Source organism: Numenius arquata, chromosome Z (assembly GCF_964106895.1).
Source record: "Numenius arquata chromosome Z, bNumArq3.hap1.1, whole genome shotgun sequence".
Lineage (NCBI taxonomy): Eukaryota > Metazoa > Chordata > Aves > Charadriiformes > Scolopacidae > Numenius > Numenius arquata.
Window position 1 is genome coordinate 14,729,980 of NC_133616.1, and position 13,493 is coordinate 14,743,472.

Here is a 13,493-nt window from a genome sequence, read left to right on the forward strand (position 1 = left end):
TTACAATCTGTGTAAACCTTTCATTCAGCAGCACAAGTTTAATTTCCTCCTTCAGGCATTTTTATTGTGTTCTAGCTGAGCGCTGAGCTCTCTTCACACCATACTCTCTGCTTCAATAGCTCAGTGTGGGCTGAGAACAAGGATGAGCATATTTACCCTGAAATGCATCACCTTAATCTCCTCACAGCTTTCGGCTGAGCGAAACAAGTCTGAACTACATACTTGTTGAAGAGCTGCATATGGGCAGCCAGTGACTGGAGCTTCTTTCCTCTGAATACCTGCTCTATTTTGTCCACCTCTTTGCACCCTGCCCAATAATTGCTTTAGCACTAGCATCCTGGGCAACATCTGTGACTGTAACTCAATCCTCATTGCCTCCAACTTGCTTCAAAGCCACTAAGAGACTCCATTTCCCATCAGTTTGTGTGACTCAGGCCTCTCCTGGCTCATTTCCCTGACTGCTCCTTTGGCATTACGGGGAGCCTCCTCACCACGGGAATTTTGTTAACTCCTCGCTAACTTCTAATCACAACCACCAAGGAATCCATTTGCAAGTGCTACTCCAAAGCAACGTCTTCACTTTTAAGGCTTTACATGGCCTACGATGTGAGACAAACTAGCAGGACACCAGACTTCACTTTTCAGTCCTCACTTTTGACACTGTCTTTTGCAACATCCTCACAGGTAAGCTTAGGAAGTGTACCCTCACCAAGTTTGCTGACGATACAAAAGCTGTGTATTGAAGAAGTGGCTGACACGCCAGAGGGCTATGCTGCCATTCAGCAAGACCAGGACAGGCTGGGGAGTTGAGCAGGGAGGAACCTACTAAAGTTCAACAAGGGCAAGTGTAGGGTCCTGCACCTAGGCGGGAATAGCCTCATGCACCAGTACAGGTTAGGGGCTGACCTACTGGAAAGCAGCTCTGCAGAGAAGGACCTTGGAGTCCTGCTGTACAACAAGTTGACCATGAGCCAACAATGTGCCCTTGTGGCCAAGAAGGTCAATGGTCTCCCCGGGTGCGTTAAAAATAGTATGGTCAGCAGGTCAAAGGAGGTCATCCTCCCCCCCTACTCTGCCCTGGTGAGGCCACATCTGGAGCGTCGTGTCCATTTCCGGTTCAAGAAAGACAGGGAACTACTGGAGAGAGTCCAGCAGAGGGCTACGAAGATGATCAAGGGAATGGAGCACCTCTCTTATGAGGGAAGGCTGAGAGACCTGGGTCTGTTTAGCCTGGAGAAGACTGAGAGGGGATTTCATCAATGCTTACAAATATCTAAAGGGTGGGTGTCAAAAGGATGCGGCCAGACTCTTTTCAGTGGTGCCCAGGGACAGAACAAGAGACAACAGACACAAACTGGAACAAAGGAAATTCGGTCTGAGCATGAGGAAAAACTTCTTTACTGTGAGGGTGCCAGAGCACTGGAAGAGGCTGTCCAGAGAGCTTATGGATTCTCCTTCTCTGGAGATACTCAAAACCTGTCTGGATGTGTTCCTGTCCAATCTTTGCTTTGGCGGGGGGTTGGACTAGATGATCTCTGAAGGTCCCTCCCAACCTCTATGATTCTGTGATTCACTTCTTTCTGTGGATGATGTCAGTGTTATTTGTCCTTTTTAATGTTTTCCAGGTAACATGCACTTTGCCTGCTCTACACTGTCTAGTTCTCAATGCTGGGCCAAGAACCGGTGTAGGCTTATTGCTATATTCCTGAGTAGTATTTGGGTGATACCCCATGGCCTGCCTTACAATTGTTCCTCAGTGAGTTTCTGTTATCCTGCATAGCAGAAGCTCAGTAAATGTCTGAGAGTCGATAGGACACAGGTTGCATTTTAAAAAAAAATAATTAAAAATTAGTGAATGACTCTCACTATCATGTTGTATTTTCATATTGGTCTTATCTACATCTTGGCATCAGCCTGACACACCAAGTGCTTTATTTTCTCATGAGTTCATAATGGAATAAGGCTTTGGAAAAAATCATCCTTAATTCCCATTGCAATTTTGCAGAGCTAGACAAGGGTTCTCCAAATTTAGTTTAGTTTCAACTTCCACACACTCTTGAAAAGTATTTTAGGCTCTAAACAATGGACACTATCTCATTTAAACAGGCATAGTGCAGTAAATTCCAAGCAGCAATGGATATATTCCACTTCTACCTTTTTACTCCTTTTAGTGCTGAATTGTTTTACCTTTCAAATAAACTGTAATTTGTTCCTCGTTTTCCATACAGTCCACTGGGTCTGCCTGGTTTCCAAGTGCATTTTATTATCAGGAAGTTGGATGTTTCACAGCTGAGGTTTTGGGGAACATCAGGGGCATCTGGAGCATGAAAGGAAACCAAAACAGTTAGCTGATGTTTTGCCGTCCTAGTGTGACAGTTGCATCCTAGTGTGACAGAAAGCATCACCATTTGTTTTTGCTGGGTCCAGATTGCGTGCCTCACAAATACATGGTAATAGTTATGTTCCAACCATATAAATAATATGCTTTAAAAAATCCCAATAAAACAGATGGATAATTATTATCAGACCCATCTGACTAACACTTGATTCTAGGCTTCTAAGTGGGTGGGTAATCTGGTAAATCACATGCAAATATGTTCACAAGCTCCAGGCTCTGACCTGGAAGCATTTCACTGAAACTCTGCCAAGACTTTTCCAAAATTCTGAGCATCAGTTTAGCCACTAAGCAATGCAGGAATGCTGTCGGCTCTGCGTCACAATTTGTTACATGCCAGCCCCACCGCTGCTTTGAATTCTCCGAGCAAGTCATGTCAAGGAGATGTTCCCACTAGCATGAATTCCACACTGAATTTGAAAGTTGAAGCAGGCCCTGAATGGCTTGTCCTCTTCACCGTTGCTTTGAAAGTGCCCATCTTTTTCTTCTAAACCTTGTTCTTTGCTCCCATCCTAGAGTGGTGTTGAATGCCTTCCCGGAGACGACGGACAGTGCTCCCAACAGAGAGGTTAACCATGCTAATGCGAGACTAAGCAGAGCACTTATTTCAAGTCTCATACACTTTTCTCCAAAAGTGTAGCACAATAATATCCACACAGCTGCCCTAGAGAATGGGCACTAACACGAGGCAACAGCGGCAGGCTTAGTTCAGATTATGACCAGTGGGCCAAAAAGAACACTAATTTTGCCTCACCTGGGCTTAACCAAGGTGTGTGCATACACATTTACTTTCTCTACCTTTTATTCCCCAAATGTCTCTTATGAGCAAGAGCATCATGACAAGTCCTCTCCCTTCCAACTAAGCAGGTACCAGAAGAAACACTGGCAGGAAAGAGACTTCACCACATTCCAGCTCTTCAAAAACCACTGTATGGGAAAAAACTTGTGGGATTATCACAGCCTTTGCTCACGAAACACTGACTGACTTGCCTGGAAGATTCTCCTACAAAAGCAAATACTGCACAAATAACAAAAAGTGACGTCTCACTGAGCAGTCATAAAGGTTGGATTCTGTTTTGCATTTGCTATCACATACTTAAAACACAACATCAATGACAAGAGGCACAGGCTGGAGTTGGGAGCACACTTTCAAAATTAGTCCAGTCTCCCCTCTCCTTTCTCTCAACCCCAAGGACCCTAAGTTCAAAGGCAGGCATTTCTAATGGGGAACAGGATTCTAATGGGCAGCTATTGAAAGATGACAACTCTCAAAAGCCCTGTGGGGAAACACATAAAGCTCTGAAGTGACCAATTAAGGGAAAAAAGAACCAGGTACTTTCAGTAGTTTGTTTTAAGAGGTAACTGTATCTGGAAGAGATTTTTGAGGCTGGCATGGTTATACAGAGAAGCTGTACAGTGATTCAGTATCTTTAAAGAAAATACTAAAAGAATGTTTAGAAGATTTTCCAGGAAAGAGTAACTGTCAGCTGGGTTCCTTTGCTGGAATTAGCTCCCAGGGAGCTACTGCCCTGGATGAGCATCTGTTGTTACTGCAAGTCTAACTGTTTTATTGTCTTCATTTGACTAGTTGGCAAATGAATGTTTTCAGTTACAATTCTTTCTCGACCTCTTGCCTTGTCACAGACCAAACTAGAACAGATGTAAACCTAAAGTGATAGAGACTGAGAATGAACCTTCATACAGCAATAAACTACTAAGTGTTCCAGATCATGAAGAAATGCCTTAGAAAAAGAGATCAAGCAGAGAAGCAGTGGGCCAGGTTCTAAGAGAAGAGGGCTTACAAAGGTACTTCTCATCCTCCCAGCCTTGGTGTCTTCTCCATGGGCTGGAGTTTCATAGTGAAATCAAACAAGCACAATCCCAGTGCATCCTCAGAAACCAAAGTCAGGGGCCAAAAAAAGCCAGAATAGCACTTGTTTCCTAGCAGAACTCTAAGAGTCTCAAAATTATTTCGGTTTTGCTAAGGTTAGTAAACATAATGATACATACATCCTACAAACAAGACAGTTCCATCCATCTCATCTTCGGAGAGTCTGCACACTACATTTGTCCCACTGGTATCTGAAGCACTGGCATTTAGCACTCTGATTGCACTGCTCCGACTGCTCAGATGTATCAGTGGGTATACTTTTGACCCGTAACTCATCCGTTCTATCTGCTGTCCTTCTTCATGGACACAACAAAATGTCACATCTGAGCCTACTGCCACCACAGTGTCCTGAGGAAACACTCCACTCCCATTGGGCTCGGTATCTTTTCCTAGCAGAGAAGGAAGAATAGAAAACAAAACAAACAAAAAGAACTCGCATGAACGATTTGCTATAAACATGGTGCTGAACAACTAAAATGTCACTTAGGAGCGCTTCAATGCATACAAATCAATGTTTACTGTGTTTCATTAACTAATGATTGCATTATTTCTCTCATCAAAACACCCCCAAAAGCAGCAGCCTGTCACTGCCTAATGCTTTTCCACTGATTTTGGCTTACTTTTCATAAAACAATCAAAGACCACGTGGTGGCAAAAGAACAAACATACCAGGGACCTCTTTGATTGGGCTCCAGTCACTCCAATCCTTGGGACCAACAAACTGTGTTACATTAATATAACAGCGAATCTTCACATAATGCGATGTACACTCCAAAGGCATATCTGATGTCCAGTTCCAAGAAAGAATGATGTCTTCATGAGTCATTTTTGAATAGTAAGTTACCTACAAAGTTTTCCCCCCCAAAAAACAACCAAGAGAGAGTTTATGAACACCTGTTAGCAATGACCTATAATCTCCCAAGCATCAAGAGAATGGCAAATTAAGTGAAGGAAAATACAAAATCCTGACAGATGGTTGGAGTGTCCCACTTAACCTTCAGTTGTGTTGTGAATTTACTTGGACAAAAGCCTAAGATGCTAAACAGCCCACCAGCCAGGTAGACTGCCAGCAAGAAATACCAGAGGGCAGACATTTGAGGGAAAGCAGGAAGCTCGCCAAGTATTTCAAAAGGTATCTATTGCATCCCAGTATCCCGGGCCTCTCCCAGGCAGGGAAATGTTCCAACTTTTCCAAAAGGAAACTCTTCGAATATCAGTCCCAGGCTGCATGTTTTATCTTTCCTCCATTCCTAAAAATTATAGAGCTGAGCTATAAATCGGCCTGCAATAACTGTGGTTGCAAAAAAATAGAAAACTGAACATTTGAAAACCACCAAGACTGTTGAAGAAATAAAACAGAGATAATGGTGTAAAATATCTGCCAAATTCACAAGCAAGTTCTAATAAAACCTGTACTAGATTAGATTAAAAAAAAAAAAAGCTGTGACTGTGAATATGTACTGACAGTATAGTAGCCAGTGTACTCATAACTTTGAAACTTAAAAAGAAGTTACCTACCAGAAGCATAACTACACTCAGGCTCTGCAAAGATCTACTACCTTTATTATTCTCAGCTTTGTTCAAGTGACCTTCCAGAATATTACTGAGTACAAAAACTGTATATATATTTTTCATAAAGGAAGTGGAAGACTTACTTGTGTGACTTTTTCCACTGCTTCTTTACGGAGTATCTGAATCTGCCAAAAGGCATCCAGTCCATATGGGAAGGCTGATCCATTATCACTCCACTTCAGATTTAATGTGGAAGTTGAAAAGTCAGGTGTTAGACTAAGAATGCGTGGAGTGAGAGGAACAAACGCTTGAAAAAGAGAGGGAAAAAAGCCATATTAAAGTCATTAGTCAGCAACACCAGCCCTACAGGTGTTTAACAGCCACATGTCTCTGCTCCCAGCTGGCTAGTAGCCATACAAACATGTAAATACCTCTGCAATTAGAAAAAGATGGGCTCTGTCATTACTTGACCATGAAAGTTCCCAGGAAAGCACAGGTGCTGTTGAATCACCAGGTAGCATTTTCTTCTGACATCTCAACATGTAGATATGTGAGTAACTGATCGTGAATATGACTCTTCATAATGCATACTAAGGAAGACATCATATCTTTCACAACCTTCATCAATGCCACAGAGATAATGGAAACATGGCTACAGCCTTTGAAGTGTACATGAGAACACACCTAGGGAGGATGATGGAAAATCCCGCAAAGGAAGAATTGGGTTCTGGAGACCAGCAGGGAAGAGGGGACTTGCAACAAAAGCTAGGGTAGGCACAGAAGAGAACATAAGCATAGAGTGGAAGAAGCTCACGAGGCTCTGAAGAGGATCATGGGGAATGTGATTTTAAGCTACAAGAGGTGTTAAAGGCCTGACATGGTGATGGGGACAGGACAGGGAGATTAAACAGAAGCATCTCTTCTTTGAACGGGTGGTGGTGAAGCATGAGGCTGAGAAGCAGGCAAGGGTTATGGCAGTTCAAGTGTTATGGTAGTTCATTGGGCCTGGTGCAGGATGAATCATGTTTTTAAAATGTGTAATTTATCCAACTTTGGTCCTGGCCAAGGCTCTGAGAGCCTGCAAAGTGTTCAGTGCAGTCAACACGCTACCCGGGATAACCTGCGATGAACCTGAGAGACCTATCCTGCCTGGAGTCAGCAAGATGCTGGAGAACCCATTGTATTGCCCACATATTTTTGAGTTGTGTTTTGTTAAAAGTTCTTGAGCCTCTCTCAGCTGAAAAGAAAACTGAGCCATGGATAAGAAGCGCTACTGACTTTAGATCTTGACTGCACTACAGTAATAAGCAGGCAAACCAAAACCAAAGACTAAATTATAAGCAAGTGTAGCAGATGGTGTCAATGCTATCTTCAGCTTCCAACTTCCTCCTAATTTATCTATGACTCCAATACGATGCAGCCTACCTCCCAAGCATAAATGTACTTGCTCAGTTTCATGCATATTTGAACAGAATGGGTAAATTAGGCATATATTAAGAAAATATAATTCAGTCAAGAGTGACATGGGATATAACTACCCTTAAAATGTTGTGAAATTGCAGGAATAAGCTACTTAGTTTTGTAGTGGTTCAGCATTTAAAATGGGAGAACAGGCAGTAGGAAGTTTATTTATTCTCTCCCAAGTCAAGTCTGAGCAAATGCACTTTATGCCCCATGCAGGTCTTTCAGTACGTAGATTAGAAAATTGTTTATAACTCCTTCCTAATTTGCAATTCAGGAAAAAAAAAAAAGGGGAAATATGATTAGGGGGATGTAACTGTCTTGTACTTAATTTTCGTCCTCACATTCTGCCCTTAATTTCCCTGCTATGATACATTGATAAAAGTGCTTTTCTTTTCCCTGAAAACAACCTATTATGTATGGTAGATTCATATGGACTCAGCACATCAATGTTTTACATACAGAAACACTGCCAAAGAAAACTGCAAACATATACACTTCTGGAGCATTGTTAATCATAGTATAAAGACCTTATGTACACACATAAAACCTGATACTTACAGATGTCTGTATTGTGAATTTCAAATTGTTTGGTAGCAATAGCAGTTCCAGAAATGCTGTTTGTGGTTATTGTCACGGTGGTGGAGCTCTTTGGGACTGGAATCTCAACCCTCTTCTCCTTAGTTTTAAAACATACTGGAGGGGGGAGGTCACTGAAAAGACAGAGAGGATTAAGCAGGTATTTCAGCTGATAGGAAGCTAAGGCACATTAAGTCCTATCCTAGGACACTAATAAAACACAAATTCTTTGTAATATAACAGAGAGCTCTGTATCAAGTCTGTGAAGGAGTAAGACTTGCATAGGCTTTGGTTAGTATCAGATTAACAGGCATTCCCAGTGCACTAGTTGTATAATGCAGCTACACAGTTGTTAAGAGAACACCTCAAAGTGAAAAACTGACTTTTTAACTAAGACACATTTCTGAAACTTACAATCACCATGAATCAGTATTTCAAAATAAGCAAAATAACCCCCCCCCCAAACCCAGCAGTACCTCCCTCTCCCTTTATGTTTTCTGACTCCCTCTGCCTCTCCCATGTCTTCTCAAAGTGATGGCATAGGGGTGCAAAAAGCAGGTTCGCCCATCTGTGTCCCTATCTCAGAACAAATATTTTAGCTCCCTTCTGCTGCTCAGCTTGTAAGGAAAGAGCAGAGGGCAGAGGAGAGAACTCTGAAAATCCCAGATGGAAATACAGTCTGTGCACAACATTTGTGCAGTGCTCAGCACAATGTGATCTGGCCTTTGTCTGCAGGTCACAGATACATACAGGAAACAATAATGGATGGGTCAAGTCCCTTTGCTCATTATCATGGATATACAACTGGAAAGGCAAAAAGTTTGGAAAAATCCAGACCTTGCTCTTGGGGGAATGACGGGAGGAAGGAAAGCAAAGAGAACAATGCCAGACTTCCTGCTGAGGGACTGTTACTCACTCACGAACTGGAACAGGACCCTGGAGCTCCCATTGGCTGGAGTCAAGAGCTCGGGTTGAACTTTTAAGATTCATGTTAGACCCTGGGTTAGTAAGGGCCAGTTGAGACTTGAGTGCTCAGAAAGGCTATTCCTCTTCTGTACTGAGATATTATTAGAGGATGTTTGGGCAACCAAAAAACAAAACCTTCCTCAGGGAGGTCTACACTAAACTCGGCCATCAGCCTCCCTGCTTTGGGGACCCAAGCCTGCTCTGCTTTGCTAAGGAGAAACAGCAGCAACTACATGACTGTTCTTGTTTTAGAGGGCAGTACCTCATGAACTCTGCACTCCTGAACTCTGGCCGCAATGTCACGTATATGTGGTTTTTTGTATAGAAATGATAGCTGGCAGTGCGGGAGGAATAACGAGACACAGAAAACCAAACATGTAGGTGGAAGAAGTGCAGCCAAGCCCTGGGACCCCAAGGACAAGTCTGGGCTGCCTGCAGAATTTACAGGAAAAAAGACAGTACAAATATCTGGATTGGGGGCAGGATCAAGATGCAAAAACGATTTGAACTCATCCCTAGCACATGATAAGTATTTGGCAGACCCACAGCATGGGGAATTGCACATGTAGTTCTCATTAGTGAAAAACACACTGAAGATTTAAGTTTTTTTAACATTTCTCAAAAACTTCAACTTGCATTCACTTCAGAAAAGCTATTGTAATTGTGGAATAATTTTTACATTTCCTCTAATGCAATGCTCTCCAGACAGCTTAAAATTTATAAAAGTTATAAGACAGCCACCAAGAGATTTTTCATGTTTTTCCACATGTGAATCTCAACACTTATGTCATATATTCTACCGCTTTGGCCCATAACATCAAGATTCACTTCTTCCAACTACCATTTCCTTTTGGATTGAACCTGGTATGAAGATGTCCCTCATGAAAACTCTGAGCAAGGGCTAGGCAGACACACAGAGAAGTCTGAGTAAATGAGAGCATCTTCCAGTCCTTTGAAGAGAGTAAGCAGGAGATTTTGGCAGGAGAATTCTTAGCATGAAACATGACATTGCCAGAAACCCGGCCATTGCCTGAGTTAACAGTGCTTGAAGGGAGCACCACCCATGGAAAACTGATGGGGAGATGCTGGGAAACAACAGCATCACAAATTCCACGGGCAGCGACTGAGGGATAAGTATACTTTCATCCCAATTTGGTAGTTTTCAACCAGGTATACAGGGGACTTACTCGGTAGTGTAGCAAAAGTCAGTTTGCCCATGTCTTCTTCTAGAAGAGACATCCCAAGTACAGGCCATTTTACGTAAATTGTGCGTCATACATTTCAAATTCTGGGGGTGCCCCAGAGAACCTGAAATTGTATCAGAAGTACAGTCACAAGCCACAGGTTAAAAATGATCAACTGTAAAATGACTGCTATTGTTCACATCTATAGCCATTCTTTTTACATTTCTATTGCATGCATGTCTGGCCAGTATTTTAAAACTGTTAAATGATTTGTGTGCCTGATTACAGGCAGGCACAGACTGCCAGATTTCTAAAAGTACCTAAAATCTGGGTTTATACTTGCATGCAATGACACGGGCAGCTGTTTCTTTCTACAATAGCCATTGCCAGCCTAGCCTAACAAGCAGGCTTTGGGCCAATGGCAAAACCACAAGCTTTGATGATAAACTTAATGAGTTTTTTGCTCTCCTCCATTGTACCACATGGAGGGCAATTAATGACAGAAGGGCAATTAATAATAATGTGGGAAATTGTCACAGACAGCCAACACATACAGAAAGAAGGTCTCAATGTGGACATTTACACCAGTTGGGTATGTAGAATATCACGGTTGAATTATGGAGAATTTAACACCCAATTTTGCACTGGTTTACAAGATCTCACTGGTTGCCAGAAAGCAGAGACCAGGCCTGGTAGTACCTCCATCCCTAGGATGGTGTGGGACCACAGAGGTGATGATTTTTGAATATATATATACTAGGAAAGCAATGTAATTAAATGGTGTCAGCATAGAAGCTACGAAGAAAAAGTAATTAGTGAATTGCATTGCAATAAACTCACCTATCTCTTGGCTATATATTAAGCTTCTTAAACATACAATAGCTAGTGCTAAAAGGCAGCGGAGGCTTGAATTCTTCCACATTCTTCTACTGTTTGTTTTCAGAACAGCAGCTTCAAGCAGAACATCATCTTCCAACAAGCTGGTCAATTCTAAAATTAAAAAAAAAAACAAAACCCACAAGAAAACCCTTTGAGATTCCAGAAATGCCACTTCTTGTTGTATCTATTTTTCTTTTTCAGTGCTGCTCCCAGGAGTAGCAACTCCATACTCTTAATTGTGTGGCAAGTAAACCTTTTTACTGTCCCAATCTCTCCTTCATGCATACGTTTTCAGCGAGGCATTTCAAACACAACCTCAAGAATCACAAACATGTAAAGTCCAACTGTCCACAGGCCTCTCTCAGGACTATCTAAGACCAGAACAAAATAGTCATGCCAGGGTACTCCCCAAGATTCAACTTATATGAAATGTCACATTCACAACGGGTCTTGTATACTATGAATGGATATGTCTCCTGCTTTGGATATGGGTTTACGGGGACTGGAAAACCCATCTGTTTTCCTCTCCCCTCTGGTCACTTTTTATATTGCTGCTATTCAAAGCTATGGGATGCTCAAGACACTGTAGAATCAGATCTGATCACCCAGGATCACTGGTTCAATCCAGTGGTAATGTTTGAAGGAAAAAAAGGGAAAAAAACAAGAGCCATTTCTCTACCAAAAGATACTTGTTGCTGTAAATACTGACCTTAAGGTAAAAATTATCTAGAATGTTATGTTTAATGTGTTCTTTGAAGATTAATGGGCTGCATGTTTTCCAAAGAGAAGTTCAACAGGATCTGGGGAACACATTCAGTTCCACCCACGCATCAGCCACCAGCAGTTTTTGTTCTCAAAATGAAAACCACAGGAAAGCTTATCCTAAACCCCACCCAGTCCCTGATGCATTGTTTCCCTGCCACCTGAAAGATCTGAAGACTTGAGCACCCTCCCAGAGACCGTAACTCCCAGGCAGCAAGGGGCCTTCTCTCAGTGACCAGCAGGAGCTGGGACATTTTCACGTTAAGAACATAGCTCAGCCAGCCTCTCCTACAGAGCAGTTTTCTAAAACTCACATTTTGTCCACGCTACTTCTTTTACAAGTCTCAAGCGGAAAGGCTCCTGACTTTGTCTTAAAAGTCTCTTCCAAATCTAGATGTACATCATTGTCAGAATAACAGATTTTGCCTAAAAGCATCTGTAATTTTAAAAGAAACCTCTCTTCACTGAAGCCCTCTGTGCCACCAGGAGTATGCTTCTTCATCTCTGCAATATAACTGTATATTTTTTGTTACCATTTTTGAAAAAGAATTCTCCCTCGGTGACAGCTGTGAATGCCTGAAATCTCTTCTGTCCCTCACCAATCTGCACTGTGTAAGGCAAAATCAGCACTATGTCAAATGTTCACAAGACGCTACTTCTCTTCTTTCTCTTGGTCTACAATAACCAGACTGAGGGAAAGGCCCAGGCAACACAGAAGCTGAGATGCTATGGTAAAGGCTAGTGTTACCTCTAGAGGGAAGAAACACCCTTAGAACTTAACTGTTCATTTTTACCATGTTCTCAAGCAATCTGAAGATCTTGCTAATAACAAACTAATTTAAGCTATACTACCCTCAGACATATTCTTCTTTTTATATATTCCTGAACTGTAATATCCATACCATGCAACTTGTTAAAGGCCAAATCAAGAATGAAGTTTGACAAATCCATGTTCAGGTAAAGATGAAGCAAGAACCCACCAGCCCATAAAATATAATAATCTATGTGCTGAAAGTCCCCCACTGCATTTTGGTGTCTCTCAGGGTCTTCATATCGCAGTTGTCCATGTTACTAATGCAAATATGGGATGTTACCTCCAGGTTTAAACTTTGCTCACAAGCCTCTCACTTCATCAAAAACGTGAAGACTACTGAGACAGACCTGGGAGTTACATGAATAAAATGACTGATTTCTATTTGCAATGTACATGTAAATCATATCTGTTTGTTCATGAGTATTTCTTCAGAGGCCCCTTGCGGTTTGCAGAAAAGCCCAAAATCAAGATGTCAAGTTTTACATCAAAATGAGTTGACAGCAGTCCCCTATCAGCTAGTGGAAGCCAAGGAAAGAATTAAAAAAAAAAAAAAAAAAGGAAAGCACTGATGCAGCTTGAAGGACAGTGTTCTGGTTTCAGCTGGGATAGAGTTAATTTTCTTCCTAGTAGCTGGTATAGTGCTGTGTTTCAGATTTAGGATGAGAATAATACTGATCACACACTGATGTTTCAGTTGTCCTAAACAGTGCTTACACTAAGTCAAGGACTCCAGCCTCTCATTCTGCCCTCCAAGCGAGTGGGCTGGGGGTGCACAAGAAGCTGGGAGGGGAGACAGCCTGAGCAGCTGACCCCAACTGACCAAAGGGATATCCCATGCCATATGGCATCGTGCTGAACAGTAACACTGAGAGAAACTGGCTGGGGGTGGCAGCCACTGCTCAGGCACTGGCATGGCATCAGTCAGCTGGTGGTGAGCAATTGCATTGTGCATGACTAGTTTTCTATATTCTTTTATCATTATTTTCCCTTCCTTTTCTGTCCTAGTAAACTGTCTTTACCTAAACCCACGAGTTCTACCTTTATTCCCAT

General features: G+C 42.1%; 1 protein-coding gene across 1 annotated transcript in view; it reads right to left on the reverse strand.

The window, feature by feature from the left end:
- The window catches only part of LOC141476931 (leukemia inhibitory factor receptor-like), a 29,132-nt gene extending 18,222 nt beyond the window's left edge, over positions 1–10,910 (reverse strand). The window contains 7 exon segments of the mRNA XM_074165862.1: positions 2,188–2,317; positions 4,406–4,675; positions 4,956–5,130; positions 5,942–6,105; positions 7,821–7,955; positions 9,981–10,112; positions 10,829–10,910. Of these exon segments, the coding sequence (XP_074021963.1) occupies positions 2,188–2,317; positions 4,406–4,675; positions 4,956–5,130; positions 5,942–6,105; positions 7,821–7,955; positions 9,981–10,112; positions 10,829–10,910 (1,088 nt within the window).
- Between the last annotated feature and the right edge of the window lie 2,583 nt (positions 10,911–13,493).